The following is a 19,872-nucleotide window of genomic DNA, read 5'->3' on the forward strand; positions in this document are numbered from 1 at the left end:
ATGACTAAAGAAGACCAAAGAAGAATTGGTGACATTGGATTGCGGTTTTGGTGGTGAGTACTGAATATCCCAGGGACTTCCAAAAAACAAGCAAACCTGCTTTGGCAAAAGTGCAGCCGGAGTGCTCCTTAGAATTGAGAATAGAATCTTCGTCTTGCATACTTTGTACAAGTTGTCAAGAAAGACCAGTCCCTGGAGAACGGCATCCTGCTTGGAAAAGTTGTAGTTCTTGTGTGCCTCTGAGTTTGCACCAACTCATAGCTGACTTTCCAGGGGGTTTTCAGAGGCAGCAAATGTCATGGGAGGAGATTGCCCATCTATCTTCTGCAAAGCAGTTGGTGGTTTCCAACCACATGTCTGGGATTACAGGGCAGCTTCAAGTAAAGGACCACACAAGAAAAGAAGACCTTCAGTGAGATGGATTGACACAGTGAGTGACTACAACCACATACTTGAGCCTGGTGGAGGCCGGGAGGCTGGTGCAGACTTGGCAGGTTACTTTCTGCTGTAGGTAGAGTTGCTGTGAGTCAGAGAGAATAAAACCAAAGCAGCATCCTCCCCCCACCCCCGAAAGTAACAATTGTTGTTAGGTGCCGTTGAGTCAATTACAACTCAGTGATCCCAGGAACAATGACTCTGAACTTGGCCTTGCCCTGCTTTATCATCAGCAGATACGCCGTAACAGAATTCTCACTGTCCATGGAGAAAGCCCAGGTTCTGTTCCCAGTCAGCGCCCCTCCCGTCCATGCGGCCACCTCCTGTCCACCAGGCATGCTTGTTGCTGTGACACTGAATCCGGAGCTCTGATGGGCAGTCTGTAGGGCATGGCTAACCCAGGGGCTGGGCCCCTCTGCCTGTTTGAATCTAACAGCAGCTCCACAGGAGAGAAATGGCCCATCTCCTGATGTGCAAGCCCCAGTCTCGGAAGCCCCTGGAAGGCCCACTATGAATTAGTTTCAACCCAATGACAATGAGCTTGAATTTTCAGACTGAAAACATTTAGAGCTCTTGCTTGCGTTCATTCATCTGTGAGGCTCAGAGAGAAATATGTGCAGGGCCTCAGGGCAGGACAGAGCTGGACAGTACAGACAGGTGGCAGAGTGCCATGCTCCAAGCATCCCTGCCCTGTCAGGATTCTCCTAGTCCCCTGCTTTCTGTGAAGGATACGTTCACTGTTTTTCTTTTCTTTTTTTCCAGTAAAAACAGAAATTATGTTTTTTGAACTTTTTTCCTTGGTAGATTTTTTATTTAATTTAAATTTATTATTAATTTCAGTAAAAATTTACAGACACTTTGGATTTCCATTCATTCATTGTTGCACTTTTCTCCCTTCCCAACCCTCCCCCTACTACACTACCCTCTTGGAAAAGTAAAACAAAAATGCTTTCATTGTTCTACAAACCCTCCCCCAGGTCCACTCCACCGTATAGCCTCTGCTCTAGACTCCTGTCATGTCAAAAATACCTAATCACATATCCCTTTTAAACAGTTTTCTCCCTCATCTGTTTCAGTCCAGTATATATTATTGAACCCATATTTCTCAGTCTCCCCCCAACCCCAAGGTCAGTCCTGTTTTACAACAGTGGCACCATGCAGTATTTGTCCTCTTGTGACTGAGATACTTCACTCAGCATAATGTCCTCCAGGGTCACCCATTTTGAATAATACTGCATGAGTTCCTTGTTTTTCATTGCAGTATAGTATTACATTGTATGAATAAACGACAGCTTCTCTATCCATTCGTTTGTTGATGGACACTTAGTTTGTTTCCAACTCTTTGCTATTGTGAACGGAGCCACAATGAACATGGTGTGCTAATTTTTTAAAACTTTTTATTGTGGTTTGGATGAAAGTTTACAGAGGAAGTTAGTTCTCCATCCAACAATGTGTGCACGTTTTTCTTCATGGCCTTGGTTGCAAGCCCCACACTCGAACAGCGGTCGGTCTTGCGACTGGGAATTTCTTACCCCTTGAGATCCCTGACTCGCCCTTCCCTCCTGCCCCTCCCCAGCTTCTGAATTTTGTTTTTGGGTAAATGTCCCAAACACGATGCCCTTTCTAGTGATTAACCATGACGTGAAGTCAGATGAAGTCTCTCCAACCTTTATTCTCAGGAGCATTCATTCCATCTGCATTTCTTCTAAGATTGATTTGTTCATTCTTCTGGCAGTTCACAATTCACCAACACCACAAGTCAAATGCACGGCCTCTTCTGTCTTCCATGTCCACTGTCCAGTTTTTCATGCCTGTAAGGTGATTGAGAAGACTGTGGTTTGGGTGAGGTGTGTCTCAGTCATCGAAGTGTTGTGAACAAGTACTAATTAAGACCCTTGGATTGCACATGGGTGAACTGAGGCTTTGAGAAGTGAGCATATTGGTCAAGGTCAAGGTGACCTCATGGAGCAACTGGGGACGGGGGACTTGAATCCCTCAGCCCATCTTGCCTCTCAACTGTCCTGCCTCTTAAACAACACTGCTGAATTCTCAGAGGCCGGCCAATTTTTTCCATGAGGCCAGATGCTCTCCAATATGTGTTTTGGATAAAAATCCAAATATCATCTGGTTTATGTTGTGGCTTTCCAGATAATTTCCTCCTTTTTGTTTCTCAAGCTTGTTTGTCTTGAGTGGTGGACCAGAACATCTTTACCCTGGGCTGAGATGCAATTAATGAGGTATTGTCTCAGTTTCTAAATTGGGCTGCGTATTTCCCTTACTGATTTATGTGGGGAAGGACTTTTCTGAATGCAGCGACTGGGGATACTCAGCTCAATTTGGCATATGCTGATTGGTGCCTTACGTATTTCAGGAAATGTACCAGAGGCGTTGCAGAGAATGAGGCAAGCCGTGTTTCTTGTTTTAGGAAATAACTTTTTTTATGCCCTGACAGTCTGGCGAACAACTCGACAATGCTGCTGCTGTTGTTAAGTGCCTCTGCATCTGTTGTAACTCATAGTGATTCCAAGCATGTCAGACCAAAACCGCCCACCTCTGTGGCACCTTCACAATCTGTGTTTAACCTTGTGTCGGCAGCCACTGTATCCGTGCATCTCATGGATCTTCTTCTTTGTCTTCGGAGCTCTGGGAGCCTAGTGTTAAGAAATCGTGCTGCAATCCCAAAGGTACACAGTGCAAACCCCCCAGCTGCTGTGTGGGAGGATGGGCCAGCTCCTCCTGGGCCCCTTCCTGAGATTTACTGCCTCTGAAAGAAAACCCACTGGAGGTCACTAACAGCTCAGTCCTTACTCAACAAAAACATGCTTAACCAAGCGTGACATCCTTCTCAGGGACTGGCCCCTCTTCATAACATGGCCAAAGTGTGTGAGACAAAATCTCTCCACCCTCACTTCTTCCCCCCCCATTTCTTCTTTTGCTAATCAATGAATATTTTAATGCAAAATATATATCTTACAGCATATTCTTTCCATTTATTTTTCCCCCATTCATTCATCGTTACACATTTTCTTCCCTGCCCACCTCTTCCCCCACCCCCAGAGTTAGTTTTTCTCTTTGAAGAAAAAATAAAATCTTTCATTGTTATACAATCTCCCTCCAGTCACAGTCCACTTTAATATGCATTTCTTTTTCTGTAATCTTATCATGACAATAATACCTAATCCTATATTCCTTTTAAACTGTTCTCTCCCTTATCTGTTTCAATGAAGTATACATTTATCCCCTCTTTTCTTAGGTTCCCCACAACCCCACTGTCAGTCCCACTTTACAACAGTGGCACCGTGCAATATTTGTCCTTTTGTGACTGAGATACTTCACTCAGCATAATGTCTTCCAGGGTTACCCATCTTTAATAATATTGCATGAGTTCCTTGTTTTTCAATGCAGCGTAGTATTCCATTGTGTGAATATACTAGAGCTTCTCTATCCGTTCATTTGTTGATGAGCACTTGGGTTGTTTCCAACTCTTTGCTATTGTGAACAAAGCCACGATAACCATGGGTGTGCATATTATCTGCTTGGGTGGCAGTTCTGGTTTCTTTGGAGTATATTCCCAGTAGTGGAATTGCTGGGTCAAATAGTATTTCTATTTGCAACTTTTTGAGAAAGTGCCATACTGCTTTTCCATAGTGGTTGTACCATTTTACACTTTCACCAACAGTGAATAAGGGTTCCAGTTTCTCCACAACCTCGCCAGCATTTGATGTTTGCTGTTCTGTTAAATTTTTCTGTTTGACTGGGGTGAGATTATATCTCATAGTTGTTTTGCTGCTCTCACTTCTAAGGAGCATCTGGCTGCCTTTCTTCCAAAACAGTTCTCTTTGTTCTTTTGATGGACCATGGTATATTCAATGTTCTTTGTCAATATCTTAATAAAGGCATCAATTCTTCTTTCTTCCTTATTCATTGTCCAACATTCACATGCATATGAAGTAAATTGAAAATTGACATAGATGCACCTTAGTCTTTAAACTGACACCCTTTCTCTTTAGCACTTTAAAGATGTCCTTGGCCCCCATTGCTGTACATCCTTTGATGACAAGACTACTACTTCCATCAACCTTGATTATAAATCCAAGTTCTTAACAACATCTTTTCTTTATTTACCCTACTGTTGTTCATAGATCCAGCTGTTGCTAATAGTTATAATTTGTTCAATTGCTACCACTTGTGAGATGTGAAGATATGCCATTAAACTCTCATTGTTGTTGTTGTTGATTGCCATTGAGTTGAGCATGATTGATAGTGACCCTATGAACAAAAGACCTGAAGCCTTTCTATAACTATCGACATTTATCAGAGTTCATAGAGTTTCCAGAGGCATGCTGTTTAACCCTCATAACAATCCCATAAAATGAAGCTTAGGGCTCCTTTCCATCATGCGAGCCGAGAAACTAAGACTAAAAAAGGTCAAGACCTCACAGCTTGTGAGCTGCTGGGATTTAACCTAGGAGACATCTCATCTGGAGCCCTCCATCTGTGCTCTAACCATGTGATGTGTGCACCTGGGATAAGAGCTTTGGGTTAGACATTTATAGATCTATAAAGTGCTTTGAGAATAACTCTGTCCAACTATAAATTGTTTCTTGAAATAGACAAGGTTTCATATTCTTTTTGCTAAAATAGAGAAACAATGAAGGTTATATAAGAGTTCAGGTCTACGACTCGACAGCACTTAACAACAACAACAACATAGAGAGTGCTCTGTTGGCCCAGTGGACAGAAAGTTATACTACCAAGCCAAAGCTGGGTGATTTTAATCTGCGGGCCTCAGACCTGGTTTTCATTGGTTTGGGTCAAGCATTCTTCTGAGGTAACACGTGGTTGCTGTGATGCTGAACACTGTGAAACTGATGTGTCAAATGTGATAATGGTTATCCATGGTGGACAGTGTTTCCCCTATGAAAACAAGCTTGGAAGCAGGAGTGGTACCCACTTCTGAAATAGCTTGCCTCCAGAAACTATGAACATGGAGAAACGATGAAAGTTATACCAGTGTTCAAGTCTTTTGTTCATAGGGTCGCTGTGAGTTGTCTATGACTCCACAGCACCTAACAACAACAACAATGACATGTTTGGTAAAGTAGAGAGCCAGAAAAAAAAAGACCCTCAGCGAGATGGAGTGACACTGGTTGCCACAGCGGGCTCAGACACCGCCAGTGATGGTGCCGATGGTGCAGGACCAGGCAGTGCTTCGGTCTGTTGTAGACGGGTTGCTGTGAGTCAGAACTGACTCAAGGGCCCCAGCATCTCCAACAACAGACCCTCTATGTGCTCGGGGTGTGCTTTGCAAAACATTATCCTGAAAACAAAAATAATCTGTGAACAGTCTCTGAAGATGTTAATTTATCACAAAGGTCATGAGATCATACGTGAATCGCCATATCTGTAATGTGTGTTTATTCTTGCCGAACTCATGATTTATGTAAAGAATAAAAATGTTTTCTGATGTGAAGAGCTCAAGTCCTTTCATCAGAAGACCTGATGGGACTCTACTAGGCAAAATTATTTCTGGGAATCTCCAAATATCACGTGGTGATTTAGCCACGTAATCTATTTGGCTGTGTCTCAGTTTACACATATTCTAATGGCTATAAGCATGGTACATTTATTTGAGAGTAATTGTGAAAATGAATTGTGGTCCTGGGGAAGTCTTTAACATACTGAGGACCATCAAGAAAACAAACAGGTCTGTCTTGGAGAGGGTGAAGCCAAGATTCTCCCTGAAAGCTAGGATTTTGAAGCTCCAGTTCACATACTTTGGGCACGTGGCCAGGAGAGATTAGTCCTTGGAGAAGGACGTCATGCTTGGAAAGATGGAGGGATAGCACAGGAGAGGAAGACCCCAGATGAGAGGATTGATGCAGTAACTGGGGCAATGGGAATGGGTGTGTTGGAGTCAGTGAGACTGGCTCAGGACAGGGCTATTGTATATAGGGTCTCTATGAGTTGCAGATGATTCTATGGCAAATAATAACAACAACAACAACAATATGTAAAATGATGAGAAAGAACCTTAGTACTTCTCAATTACTGTATGTCTTGGCTACTGTTATAAACACCTCTCTCACTGTTGTTACCACCAGTAATATCACCATCCCTCTTACTACCATGACCATCATCATTAACATCACTACTACCATTTTCACCACAATTACCATCAACACCACCACCACCACCAGTAACACCAGTATCAGCATCACAGCTGCTACCACCACCATTACTATCTTTATCTGGGTTCTCCAGAGAAGTAAAATAAACAAAGCAAATATTTTTATTGCTGTCTCTCTGTTTCTGTCATTTTAAAGACTAAGGTGTACCAGATCCAATCCATTCAATTATTTTCTGCACATCTGAAAGTTGGACAGTGACTAAGGATGGCAAGAGAAGAATCAATGTCTTTGTGTCATGATATTGAGAAGAGTCATGAATATTCCATAGATTTCCAGCAGAACAAACACACCTATCTTGGAGGCGATGCAGCAAGGTGTTCCTGAGAGGCAAAGACCCTTTGAGCATGTTGTTAGGAGGGACCTTCAGGCTTGGAAATGTAGAGCATCAGTGTAAGAGAGGAAGACCCTTAACAAGATGGATCAACAGTAACAATGGACTCAAGTATATCAGAGATGATGAGGATGGCACAGGATAGGGCAGGGTCGAGGTCTGTTGTTGATAGAGTCACTGTGAGTCACAGTCAACTTAGATGGCATGTAACAACATGTCTAGATACCTATATCTATATGCTGTATTGTTGTTAGGTGTCATTGAGTCAAGTATGACTCATAGCGACCCTATGAACCCTGAACTCCATCCTACCCTGTGCCATCTTTAAACGTCCTGACACACCAGAGCCCATTGCGACAGTAACCATGTTTAATCTACCTGGTTGAGGGTCTTCCTCTCCTTTGCCGACTCTCCAGCCTTCCAAGCATCATGTCCCATATAGGGAGATTTTATAATGACATAGCAAGATGAGCTCTGGTGGCGCAATCCATAGAGAGCTACACTGCTAGTCAAAGGGCCACACCTCTCCGGTGGTTCAAATCCACCAGCTGCTCCAAGGAAGAAAGATCTCCTCCCATGCTAATTTACAGCTTCCACGAACCCATTAGAGGGTCAGTGATGAGTGAGTTCCCTCTTGAAAGCTATGATTGTGACTTTTGGTATATAGAGAGAAATATCTGTATATGGAATGATTGTGTTTTAAGAAGATAGCTCAAATGCATATGTTGTCCCTATGTGCTGTTGAGTTGCCTGCAATTTATAGTGACCCTATGCTCAATAGCTCTAAATGCTGCCCTATCCTGAGCCAATCTTACTGTCTGAGACATGTCTTTCTCTATTACTCCCATTACTATGTCAATCCATCTCCTTCTGGGTCTTCCTCTCTTGCACTATCCCTCCATCCCATCAAGCATGGTGTCCTTCTCCAAAGACTGGTCCTTCCTGGCAAAGTACCCAAAGTATGTGAGACGGAGCTTCAAAATTCTCGCCTCCAAGGAACAACTTGGTTTAACCCTCTGTAGGACAGACCTGTTTTGTTCTCTTGGCAGGCCATCGTATGTTCAATACTCTTCTCCAGCACCACAGCTCTGATGCAGGGCAAGTAACTGCAAAGACCATGTCCTAGATCAGGCACACCTTAGTCTCTAACCCTGTTACTTTTTAGTACTCTGAGGAGGTCATTGATTGCAGATATTCCTAATTCAATTTGTCTTTTGATTTCTTGACTGCTGGTGCCAAGAGTGTTGATTGTGGAGCTGAGCAAGCTGAAATTCTTGACAATCTCAGTCTCTTCTCCATCTATCATGGTGGTGCCAGTTGGTCCAGTAGTGAAAATCTCTCTTTTTGATGTCCTTGACCTTCTGCAGCAAAAGCTTCAGGTCCTCCTCTGTTTTGGCAAGCAAAGTTATCTTGTATTTATACTGCAGATTGTTAATAAGTCTTCCTCTAATCTTGATGCCACATTTCTCATCGTAAAATCCAGCCTCCCCAAATGATCTGTTCTGCATTCAGATGTGGATAGCAAATGTATATAAAGACTGGCAAGTCCCAGGTCTCTAGGCCAGACCTCAAGAGAGAAGGGTTCAAGGTTAACCAGTTCAAGTCACTAGCAGGCAGATAGAGTGTTAGGGTGCTGGCTTCAGAGTCAGATGAATCTTTATAACCATGACCTCCGTGGTTATAAAGACCTGACCTTGGAGGCTGCCCAAGTACAGCAGGCCACTACTTCCTGTCTGGAGGTGACAAACCAAAAAGCCAGATGTAGGTTCTAATGAAAGGCTCTCTAGCTTTGCCAGAGAGTCCAAACATACATTCAACACAAGTCACCTTCCTGAGGAGATAGACCCTGCATCAGATCAGGTTGTTCATGTGTTTACAGAACCACCTCTAATCCTGCTTTATTCAACACTGTAGAGGTTAGAATTTACAATATAGGACAGTTACATTTTGCTCATTATGGCCACGTTGACACACAGTTGTTGTTGTTAGGTGCCATCAATCGAATACTACTCACAGTGACCCTATGAACAAAAGATCTGAACTCAGTGCTATCCTGCACCATCCTCACACTTCCTGACACACAAGAGCCCATTGCAACAGTCACCATGCAATCTACCTGGTTGAAGGTCTTCTTCTCCTTCACCAACCCTCCAGCCTTTCCCACAACATATCCCTCTCCAAGGAATAGCAGCACCTCCTAGCATCATGTCCAAAGTATGTGAAGTGAAGCCTCATCATTCTTGCCTCCAGAGAGCATTCCACCAGAATATATCTGTTCATTCTCTTGGCTGTCCATGGGATCTTCAGTGTTCTTCTCCAACACTACAAACTCCAAGGTGTCAATTATCTTTCTGTCATCCATATTCATTGTCCAGGTCTCAGATGCATAGCTAACAATTGGAAAGACCATGGTCTGAATCAGAAAATCAGATAATCATATGGTATACTATGTAGGGGATGAAAAACAGAAGAATGGTGTTGCATTCACAGCCAAAAAGTCCATTTCAAGTTCTATCTTGAAATACAAGTGACAGGATAATGTCTATACATATGCAAGGAAGACCTATTAACACTACTTTTACCCAAGTATATGCTCCTACATCTAGTGCCAAAGAGGAAGAAATTGAGAATTTTTACCAAATTTTGCAGTTGGAAATTGACTGTGAATCAGGATGCATTATTGATAATTGGTGACTGGAATGCAAAAGTAGGAAACAGTGAAGAAGGAACAGTAGTTGGAAAATATGGGCTTGGTGACAGAAATGAAGCTGGAAATAGAATGGTTTAATTTTATGTTTACAATTGCAAATACTTTTTCTAAAAGACACAAAAGATGACTTTACAAGTGGATTTCACCTGATGGGCTTCATAGGAATCAAACTCACTAGATTTGTGGAAGAAACTGTTGGAGAAGTTCACTATCAATAGTCAAAACTAGTCCAAGGGCAGACTGTGGGTTAACCATCATAACCATTGACAGCACCACTATGACCACCAGTGTTATCATCATCACCACCACCACTGACATCACTGTTACCGCCACCATCACCATTCCTACCACCACCTCACCACCACCACCACCACCACCACCACCTCTACCACTGCCGTTGATATCACCACCACCACTGTTCCCATCACCAGCATCATCAAGTACATCCTTCCCTAAGAATTCCATCTCCCAGCCCTACTTTAAAGAGCTCTGGTAACACTAAGTGGCGTGCTACAAACTCAAAGGTCAACATTTCGAATATGCCAACAGTTATTTGGAAGAAAAATAGACAGTCTCCTCCCACAAAGACTCACAGATCTGGAAATTTGAGGGAGGGCTGCTGTGAGTTTGGATCGACTCCACAGCAATGTGTTTGTGTCAGCCCTACTTTCTGGATTAAATAGTAAGAACATGTGGAAGTGTTGGCCATCGGTGCAGTGTTGAGAATGGCACCATGGCTGCATGGCTATGATGCTATTCATTTTCAAAGACAAAGCAGAGCCAAGAGATGTGCCAGGGCCATCGTACTAAGGGATGCTAGACCTCGCATCCACGTTTCTTGGGGAGGATAGCTCTGTCTCTGACCCGCAGTGCCACTTGGCGAAGATGCCTCTCTTGGACTGGACTGCTCCTTGAGGGAGACCGACTCTCACTGTTGCCATGCTTCTTCCACAGGCATCTCCCTCAGCGCACTCCCCATGTACCTGAATGAGATCTCACCCAAAGAAATCCGTGGCTCCCTGGGGCAGGCGACTGCCATCTTCATCTGCATTGGTGTATTCATCGGGCAGCTGCTGGGCCTGCCTGAGCTGCTGGGAAAGGTAGGTGTGACTTTCTGGACAATCATGTCTATTCTCCTCTTCTTAGCACTTCCGAGGTGACACGCTCCCCTGAAAGTTTGGGTATTTCTGAGGCTTTACGCCTCTGAGTTAAAGTTGGAGAAAATTATTGGTATGTTCTCCTGTACGCATCATTTCAAGATGCTTACATCTTCTTGACTCCTGAGTTTTTCTTTTCTAAATGGATAAGGAGCCCAGTGAGTTAATGCGTTGGGCCATTACTCTTTTGACCATCAGCCGTTTGGATTTACCAGCGGCTCTCAGGGGAAAGATGAGGCTGTCTTCTTCTGTTAAGATTCACTGTGAAGTCTCGGAAACTCAATGGAGAGTCACTATGGGCCAGAATCCACTCTACAGCAGTGGGTCTCGGTGGGTAAATACACAGGCAACTGTACTGTCTTCTGTTTTGAAAACAGGCAGATCTGAAATCACTTATTAGCTGTGTAGTTCTTATATGCTGGAGAAGAAGAGTGCTAAACGCCCCGTGAACTGCCCCAAGACAGCAACCAATTATGTCTTGGAGAGGGTGTAGCCAGAGTGCTCCATACTTTGAGCATGTTGTTAGGAGGAAACAGTCCTTTGGAAAGGACATCATGTATGGAAAGGCGGAGGGTCAGAGAAGGAGGGGAAGACCCTCAGCGAAATGGATTGAGGCTGCTTATGACAGGAGAAGGGGCAGATCCATCATTCCTAGGGCCGCTGTGTTGGGGTCTCCTGGATGGCACCTGACAGCAGTTCCTATATGTGGCCTCTCGTGTGAGTCACTTTATGAGACCTCAGCCTTTGTTCTTTGGAAGAACAGCTTGAGAGAGCTTCCTGCTACTTAAACTCTGAGGAGTAATCATTTTAAAATTTTTTTAAAATTTTAATTGTGATTTTAATTCAAGTTTACAGAAAGTTGGATTTTTATTCAGTCATTGTTGCACATTTTCCTCCCTCCACTTTCTTTACCCCTCCACCAGTTCAATTTCTTTCTTATTTTTAATATTCATTCATTCTTGCACATTTTCCTCCCTCCCCACCCCCTTCCCCTCCTCATCCCCCAGTCCTCTTAATGTACCTCTTATTCTGAACCTTTGTCTTACACATAATGCCTGATCATATATTCCTTGTAAACAGTTCTCTCCCTCATCTGTTCCAATACAGTGTTCACTATCTATCCACTCTTTTCCTACTGGAGTTGCTGTCTTTGTACTAGTTCTTCAGAAAGGCAGCTTTGTCTTCTCTTCCAAGGGGCTTGATACCTTTGCCTGGGCTGTGTTGATTGACATTTTCTGGGCAAGCTGTAAACAATTGATGATTTAGTAAATTGTCTGATGATTAAAGCACAGGTAATTGACGTTTGGTGGAACTCTTCTCTGGTGAAAGGCACTGCCTTATAACTGATGAGAGTCAGACTGTAGGTCATGGTTGTTGTAAGGGGCTGTTGAGTTGACAACTCATTGTGACCCTATGAATAAGAGATCTGAACCTTGTCCTGTCTTGCACTGTCCTCTCAATCACCAACGTGCCTGGCCCTATTGTTACAGTCACTATGTCAATCCACCTTGTTGAGGGTCTGCTCTGATCATGCACATTTTCCAGCGTGATGTCTTTTCCAACCATGTGGCCAGGAAGGACCAGTCCCTGGAGAAGGACATCCTGCTTAGAAGGATGGAGAGACAGTGAAGGAAAGATGCCAGATGAGATGGATTGATAGAGTGACTGGGGTAGGCGTGTCAGAGTCAGTGAGACTGGCTCAGGACAGGGCAGGCTTCAGGGCTACTATGTATGTAGGTTCGCTATGAGTCGCAGGTGATTCAATGGAGCATAACACCAACAGTGCCTCCTAATGCAGGAGCTCTGGGGGCCTAGTGGTAAGAAGCTGCCCTGCAATCCCAAAGGCATGTGGTTCAAATCCACCCACTGCTCTGTGAGAAAAGGATGGGCAATCTCCTCCCATGCAATTTACTGCTTCTACAAGGCCACTGGAGAGTCAGCTAAGGGTCAGTTCTAACTTGATGGCACATAATCACCACCACCACATGTCCTTCCTAATAAAGTGTCCAAAATATATGAGATGAAATTTCACCACGCTCACCTCTAAGGAGCCCCCTGTATGCACTTACTCCAAGGCAGGTTTATTTGTTCTTGGTGTAGTCCATGGGATATTCAGTGCTTTTCTCTAACACGACAGTTAGAAGGCACAAATTCTACTTTTCTCATGCTTGTTCATGATCCAACTTTCAGGATGTATAGGACGTAATTTTTAAAAGATCATGGTTTGGAGGAGGTGCACCTTACTCTTTAAAAAGACATCCTTGCTCTTTAAGGTATTTGGAGAGGTCTATGGCAGCAGATTTTTCCAGTGCAGCACATCTTTTTTCTTGACTACTGCTACTCAAGGTCTTGATTCTGTATAAAATTAAAGCATTGTCAACTTCCATCTTTTCTCCATCTAACGTAATGTCACCTACTGACTCAGGGTTGAGGATTTTTGGTTTTTTTATGTTAAGATGTAATCCACATTGAAGGCTGTATTGTTTGATCTTCTGCAGCAAGTGCTTCAAGTCCTCCTCACTTTTCAGCAAGCAAAGCTGTGTCATATGCGTAACACAGGTTGTTGATGAATCTTCCGCTGCTCCTCATACCACATTTTTCTTGACTTCAACTTCTCAAATTATTTGCTTTGCATATGAAATGAATAGGTGTGGAGAAAGGACACAACCTTCACATGGTTTTCTAGGCCTCTTTGGATCAGAGAGACACCAGCTAAGAGCTGGGCTGTTGTAGACCCTGAGGCATGTGGAAGCTGAATGTCTCTGAAGCTGCTACATTGCCTGGAAGTTCTACCAGTCAAAGCAGAGAGGACTAATGATAGAGAGATCAGACTATGAAGAACTGTTGAGAAAACAAAGCAAGCTAATATCTCTCTGTGAGCTGAGCCTGTTAGCAGTAGAAAGGCCAATGACAGAGTGGCTTATGACAAAGAGGCCTGGTAGGCAGTAGCTGTTGCTAAGAGAGTTGCAGCTTCAAGCTGTTATGCAGACTGTGAGCTGGACCACCAGTTACTAGCGGAAAGGCCAGCAGTGGAGAGGGTTATGGCAGAGAAGCCAAGCATAGAGAGAGGCCTGACAGCAGAAAACTGGTCCAAGAGCTGTTCTGCTCAAAAGCTGCCTTGCCCTCAAGAACTCGGGAGGGACATCCTCTCCACTCAGGGACCTTTCCAGAGCTTGTCTCTGTGCTTCCTGACCTTTATCCCCGGTTCTTCCTATAATTTTCTAGTTAATCCTGATCTTAGGCTGTTTATGGTTACTTCCTTAATAGACCACATAATTGTGAGTATGGTCTTCTAGTTCTGGGTCACCATTGGAACAGATTATTGAGCCCAGCAGAGAAGTAGGAAGTGCCGTGGATGGGGGGGGGAATTATTTGCATCAGATAGCTGGAGAGTGATGGTATGGCTGATCTCCTCTTCAAAGGAGTCCGTCTTGGGCTGGTCCGCATTCTTATTTCTCATGAGTTTAAACAATTCCTTATGTTGCACTACAGTGACCTTGGGTAATTCATTTTACTTATGAGTCCCAGTTCCCTATTCTATACAATAGATACAAGAACTATGAAGAAGACACTCTCGACACTTCCAAGCATAATGTCCTTCTCAAAGGACTGGTCCTTCCTGGCCACATACCCAAAGTATGTGACACAGAGCTTCAATATTCTTGCCTCCAAGGATCACCCTAGATTCACCTTCTCCAAGCCAGGGCTGTTTGTTCTCTTGAAGGTCCATGGTGTGTCCCATATTGCTCTCCAGGACCACAGCTGAGAGACTTGGAAGAGTAGAGTGTTAGTGCAGGAGAGGAAGACCCTGGACGAGAGAGTGACTGTGGCAACAGAGTCAGGTGTGTCAGAGACAGTGAGTTTGGCTCAGGATAGGGCAGGGATCAGAGCTGTTGTTCACGGGGACTCTATGAGTTATTGTTGACGTGATGAGAGCTTATGAGGCCGTTGTAGAGACGGAGAGGACAGAGTGGGCTCAAGTCCACAAGACCTGTTTTCTGATTATCCAGTCACGTATTTAGGACGTCATCTAAAATCTCAAAGCATCTTTAAATGAGCAGCTTGTCTCTAGCACCATGGAACTGAAGTGGAGAGAGGTGAGATACAGAACAAGTGAAAACATTAAAGCTAAACATGAACCTGGGGCTGTATGCTTCCAACCCTAGGTGTGGCTGGTGTTATGGACAAACTCACATGTTTTGCTGGAAATTTAGGGGCTTCATGAGGAGAGTCCTTCTCTGTCTTAGTTGGCTGACCTTCACCAAGCCTAGATCCTGGAGAAATCCAGCGTGGTGGTTCCATGATGACAGGATCGACTGACATGCACCAATTTTTGTATTTCAGATACTCTAGGTCACCTCAGATGCACCTGATTCTACTCCTTTATTATCAGTCCTTTTCAGTTATGACAATATACACTTTTGTTTGCCTCCTCTACAAACTCACACTTTATTTCTGCAGTTGCAAAATATGTTATTATATTTATAATTAGAATAAGTGTATTGAAAACAGTCTCCTCACCAAAATGAGTTTCCACATTAAAGAGACTTTTTTTGCCCTGCTGAAGATATTCAAAAGCTCTGAGAATAAACACTTTGTGTAATGATGAAAATAATATAAAAATCACAGCCTCAGCTCTTTAGACATCAGAATATATTTAAAGTCAAATGACAGTACCATAGATCTCCAACAACAATAACAAAAATAAATACATATCACAACCTGGCTTGCTGAAACGGAGGCAGACCTGAAGTACTTGCTGCAGAAGGTCAAGGACTGTAGTCTTTAATATGGATTGAAGCTTAACACCAAGAAGAGAAAAATTTTCACCACTGGGCCAATGGCACACCATGATGGATGGAGAAGAGATTGAGGTTGTTAACAGATACAGCTTGTTTGACTTCATAATCAACACTCTTGGCACTAGCAGTCAGGAAATAAAAAGATGAATTGCACTAGGTAAATCTGCTGTCAGAGACCTTTCCAGAGGACTGGGAAGCAATGACGTTATTCTAGGGACTAAATTGCACCTTATCCACTCCATGGTCTTCACAGCTATTTGCTATGCATCAGAGAACTGGACGATGACTAAGGATGACAGAAGAAGAATCTATGTCTTTGAGTTGTGGTGCTGGAGAAAAGTCTTGAACATACCATGTGCCACCAGGAAAGCAAGTAGATTTGTCTTAGAGAAGGTAAAACCAAGTTTCTCCTTGGAGGCTAGAATTTTGGGCATGTGGCCAGGACGAACCATTTCTTGGAGGACATAATGCTCAGAGGGATGGAGGAGTGGGACAGAAAAGAAAAACCCCAGATGAGATGGATTGATACAGTAACTAGGACAATGGGGGTGGATGTGTCAGAGTCAGTGAGATTGGCTCAATACAGGGAAGGCTTCAGAGCTGTTGTACTTAGGGTCGCTATGAATCACAAACCACTCAACAGCACATAACAACAACAACCTCGATAGAGGCTAACTTTTTCTCTTTCAGGATAATTTCTGAATTCATTGTCCCTTATCCAACTCCTCTTTTGAACATCAACATCAGGTTCTTTCTCCTACTTGAATCCCTCAAGTCTTTCTTGAGCCTCCATATTGTCCTCCCCTTCATTCATTCTACACACTGGTTGATTGTTGCTTAGCTGGGCACTAGAGCTGCAGCCATGAGAAAGCCAGGCACAGCCTGGTGCTTTATGATGCTCATAGATGAACGAACTGTGTGACTATGGGCAGATCACCCCAACTTTCTGAGACAGATGCATCCTTGGTAGTGACCATGATCCAAGTCCCCAAATCCCCACATCCCACTCCAGGATGATTTCCTCTAGAAAAAAATCCTTGACAAATGAGGTGTCTGTTCTAAGTGTCCACATAGCCAGACCTCGCTCAAGGAATTGTTTTCCTTTGTTTATGTACCTTTCCCCACTGATCCCACTGATAGATGACGTCTTAACGATATACATGTTCACTAAGTCCAGAGGTACAAATTTAACTCATTTAACATATACATAGAAACCCCTTGCAAGTCCCTTGGTGGTGTAAATCATTAATTTCTCAACTACTAGTTGAGACCCATCCTGAGATACCTTGGAAGACAGGCTGGAAGGTCAGCTTCCAAAAGGTCACTGTCTTGAAAACTATGAGAGGTTCCACTCTGCATACGCAGAGCTGCTATGGGTCAAACCTGACCCAGTGGCTGCTAACAACAGCATGGCCATGGTGGTGACTGAGAAGTGACAAATGCAGACTTCCTCCTTGCTCTTGAAGAACTCATAAGGAAGACAACTAATTAACCAATGATCAGCAGGACGGTGCAGCAAAGGGGTGCCAACCTAGAGTAGCGTATTAGACAAGTTCTCCATGGTAGACATTTGAACTCATGCCTTGAAGATGAGTAGTATTGATCCAGGCCAGGATTAGTGGGGGCAGGAAAGGCTCAAGGTGAAGAGGAAATGATGTACACAAAGGCCTTGACATTTGTTCAGAAGCAGAAAGATCTAGGGATGAAGCAGTGTGAGTTGGAAAAGGAGGCTAGGAACAAAGGTAGTAGGGGTCAGATCCTATGAGGCAGGAAGGCCAAGACATGAAGGGTTGGTCAAGAGGAGGGATGGTGGGGACAGTGACACATGGGAGGAAATGTCCTATCCAATGGATGGCTGCTTTCTATGATCAACTAGCTTCAAGAAGGCAGATTTCCAACTTTCAAAAGCAGTCAGAAGTCTGTTTTTCTACATCACATTCCTTAATTTTAAATATTAGAAATGAATTGAAACTTTTAAAAATTACACTACTATGTGCCATCAGGTTATGTTTAATCATTGGTCTCTTCTCCACTATTTTGAGAGCAAGTGTATGTGCTTAGAAAGGTCCCTGGTGATGTCAAGTGGTTTGTGTCCATCTACCTACAGAGAGGTTAGAAGTTCAAATCCACGCTGTAGAACCATGAGCAGAGGCCTGGACACACAATTTCATAAAGAAAAGCCCTGTGGGAATGTTGTGCTCAGTAGCTCACAGAGACACCTAGAGTCAGAAATTACTCTGTGCCAATGTCTTTGGCTTTCGTTTTGGTAAGGCTGATGAAAGTTTATAATTTTGCAACCATGGACAGGTTTAACAAGCAACAACCTAGTAATATGGGACTTTTAAGAAGATTTCTTGGTTCTACTAGGCGACTAAAGCCCCAACAGAGAGGAATACCCTAGTCTAGTCAGGAGTTGGCTGTGGCTTCGTGCAATGGATTGAAGTGTATTCTCCAAAATAGATATGCTGACGTTCTCACTTATGGAGTGTGGCTGTAGTCATCTTAGGCGGGGAAAGCTCTTTCTCTTGTCCAAGTGCATGTGAAAGTTGTACAAAGAATAAAGAAGACTAAAAAATTGATGAAGCACTGGTGGCCTAGTGGCAAGGAGTTGCACTGCAATCCCAAAGGCATGTTGTTTGAAACCACCAGCTGCTCTGTGGGAGTAGGATGGGCAATCTCCCATGCAAGTAACTGACTCTGAAAACCCACCAGAGTCAGCTATGGGTCTGTTCTAATTTGATGGTAAAAAACAACAAAGAAGTGATGCTTTTGAAGTTTAATGTTGGTGAAGAACAATGAATATACCCTGGACTTCCGAAAGAACAGGGAGCTCTGGTGGCTTGGTAGTAAGGATCTGCACTGCCAACTGGTTTGAATCTCCTCGCTGTTCCATGGGATAAAGATGAGCAATCTCCTTCCATGTCATTTATTGAAAATCTGCTGAAGGGTCAGCTATGAGTTATTTTTGACTCAGTGGCACATAGAAACTACAATGAACAGTCAATAGAATAAACAAATCTGTCCTTGAAGAAGGGGCACTAGAGTGATTCTTAAAGACAAGAATAGAGGGACTTCATGTCCATGCTTTGGACTTGTTGTCAAGTGGATGACCTGGAAAAGGGTAGAGAATGAACAAAAGGGAGGAACATACTCTCCACTTTGTGAGATGATTGACATTCTAGTTGCAACACAATGCCAGCTGAGTGAGCACAGCAGAGATTGTGAGGATGGCTCAGAATTGGGTAGGGTTTTGTTCTGTTGTGACTAGGGGTTATTATGAGTCAAAGCCAGTTCAATGGCACCTAATAACAGCAAGAACAAGATCTTTCTCTGAAGATATTGCTGATTCTGTCATAACAGAGTAAGTTGGTTATCACTCCTATTATTCCCTTCTTAGTGGTGTGTATAGCAGATAAGAAAATAGTCACAACAAAATGAGGTAAAAATGTGAGACTAGTGCTACACACCCAGGAACACCATGAAATGCACAGGGATACCAGAAGTGGAGGTAGATGTGGAAGGGTTTGTTTTGTTTTGTTTTGTTTTCCCTAGAGTACACAAGTGGATGTCAGCAGACTGGACTTGCCAGGTGGATTGGGGTCTCTGTTCTATAGTCCACCAGGATTTGGACATGCCTGAATTTAAAAATGTGGCAGGACCCTTGGGCCTGCAGCACTCGGGCCAAATGTTAATTGATTTGGGGATGAACATTCTTTTAAGTGGTACAGCAGTGATCTATTTGCTGTCCTGAAGTAACTTGGAGTTACTGTAATACTGAAAAACTGTGTCATAGGTGTGCCAAACACCATAATGGCTCCCCATCATGGGTAGTATTTGGTGGAGCTCCCAGATAGATTCAGGCTTGGAAGCAGGAGTGGTATCCACTTCCTAAACCACATGCCTCTGGAAAATATAAACTTGGAGAAAGAGCATAGATAGATATAGAGAAATAGAGAGAGATGAGATTGGAGGAGGGGAGGGAAGGAGGGAAGGAGGAAGGGAGGGGGAGAGAGAGAGCATCTGCACGAGAGAGTATCAGTCTTTTGTTCATAGGCTGCTATGAGTTGTGCTCAACTCGATAGCAATCAACAACAACAAAACACAGAACAAAATTATGCTAGTGCTCTGAATTCAGATTTCTAGCCTCCAAAACAGAGACAATGACTTTCTATTCTTTAAAATCACCTATTTTAAAGCATTTTTGTTATTGCAGTGTTATGAAACAGGTGGATTTGGATGGTGATAG

At 43.4% G+C, this 19,872-nt stretch overlaps 1 protein-coding gene across 1 annotated transcript in view; it reads left to right on the forward strand.

The window, feature by feature from the left end:
* Positions 1-19,872, forward strand: part of SLC2A9 (solute carrier family 2 (facilitated glucose transporter), member 9) — a 188,033-nt gene that overhangs the window by 45,674 nt on the left and 122,487 nt on the right. The window contains 1 exon segment of the mRNA XM_006893636.1: positions 10,622-10,767. Within this exon segment, the coding sequence (XP_006893698.1) occupies positions 10,622-10,767 (146 nt within the window).

Source organism: Elephantulus edwardii, unplaced genomic scaffold (assembly GCF_000299155.1).
Source record: "Elephantulus edwardii isolate Elephantulus edwardi_28Jun2011 unplaced genomic scaffold, EleEdw1.0 scaffold00129, whole genome shotgun sequence".
Lineage (NCBI taxonomy): Eukaryota > Metazoa > Chordata > Mammalia > Macroscelidea > Macroscelididae > Elephantulus > Elephantulus edwardii.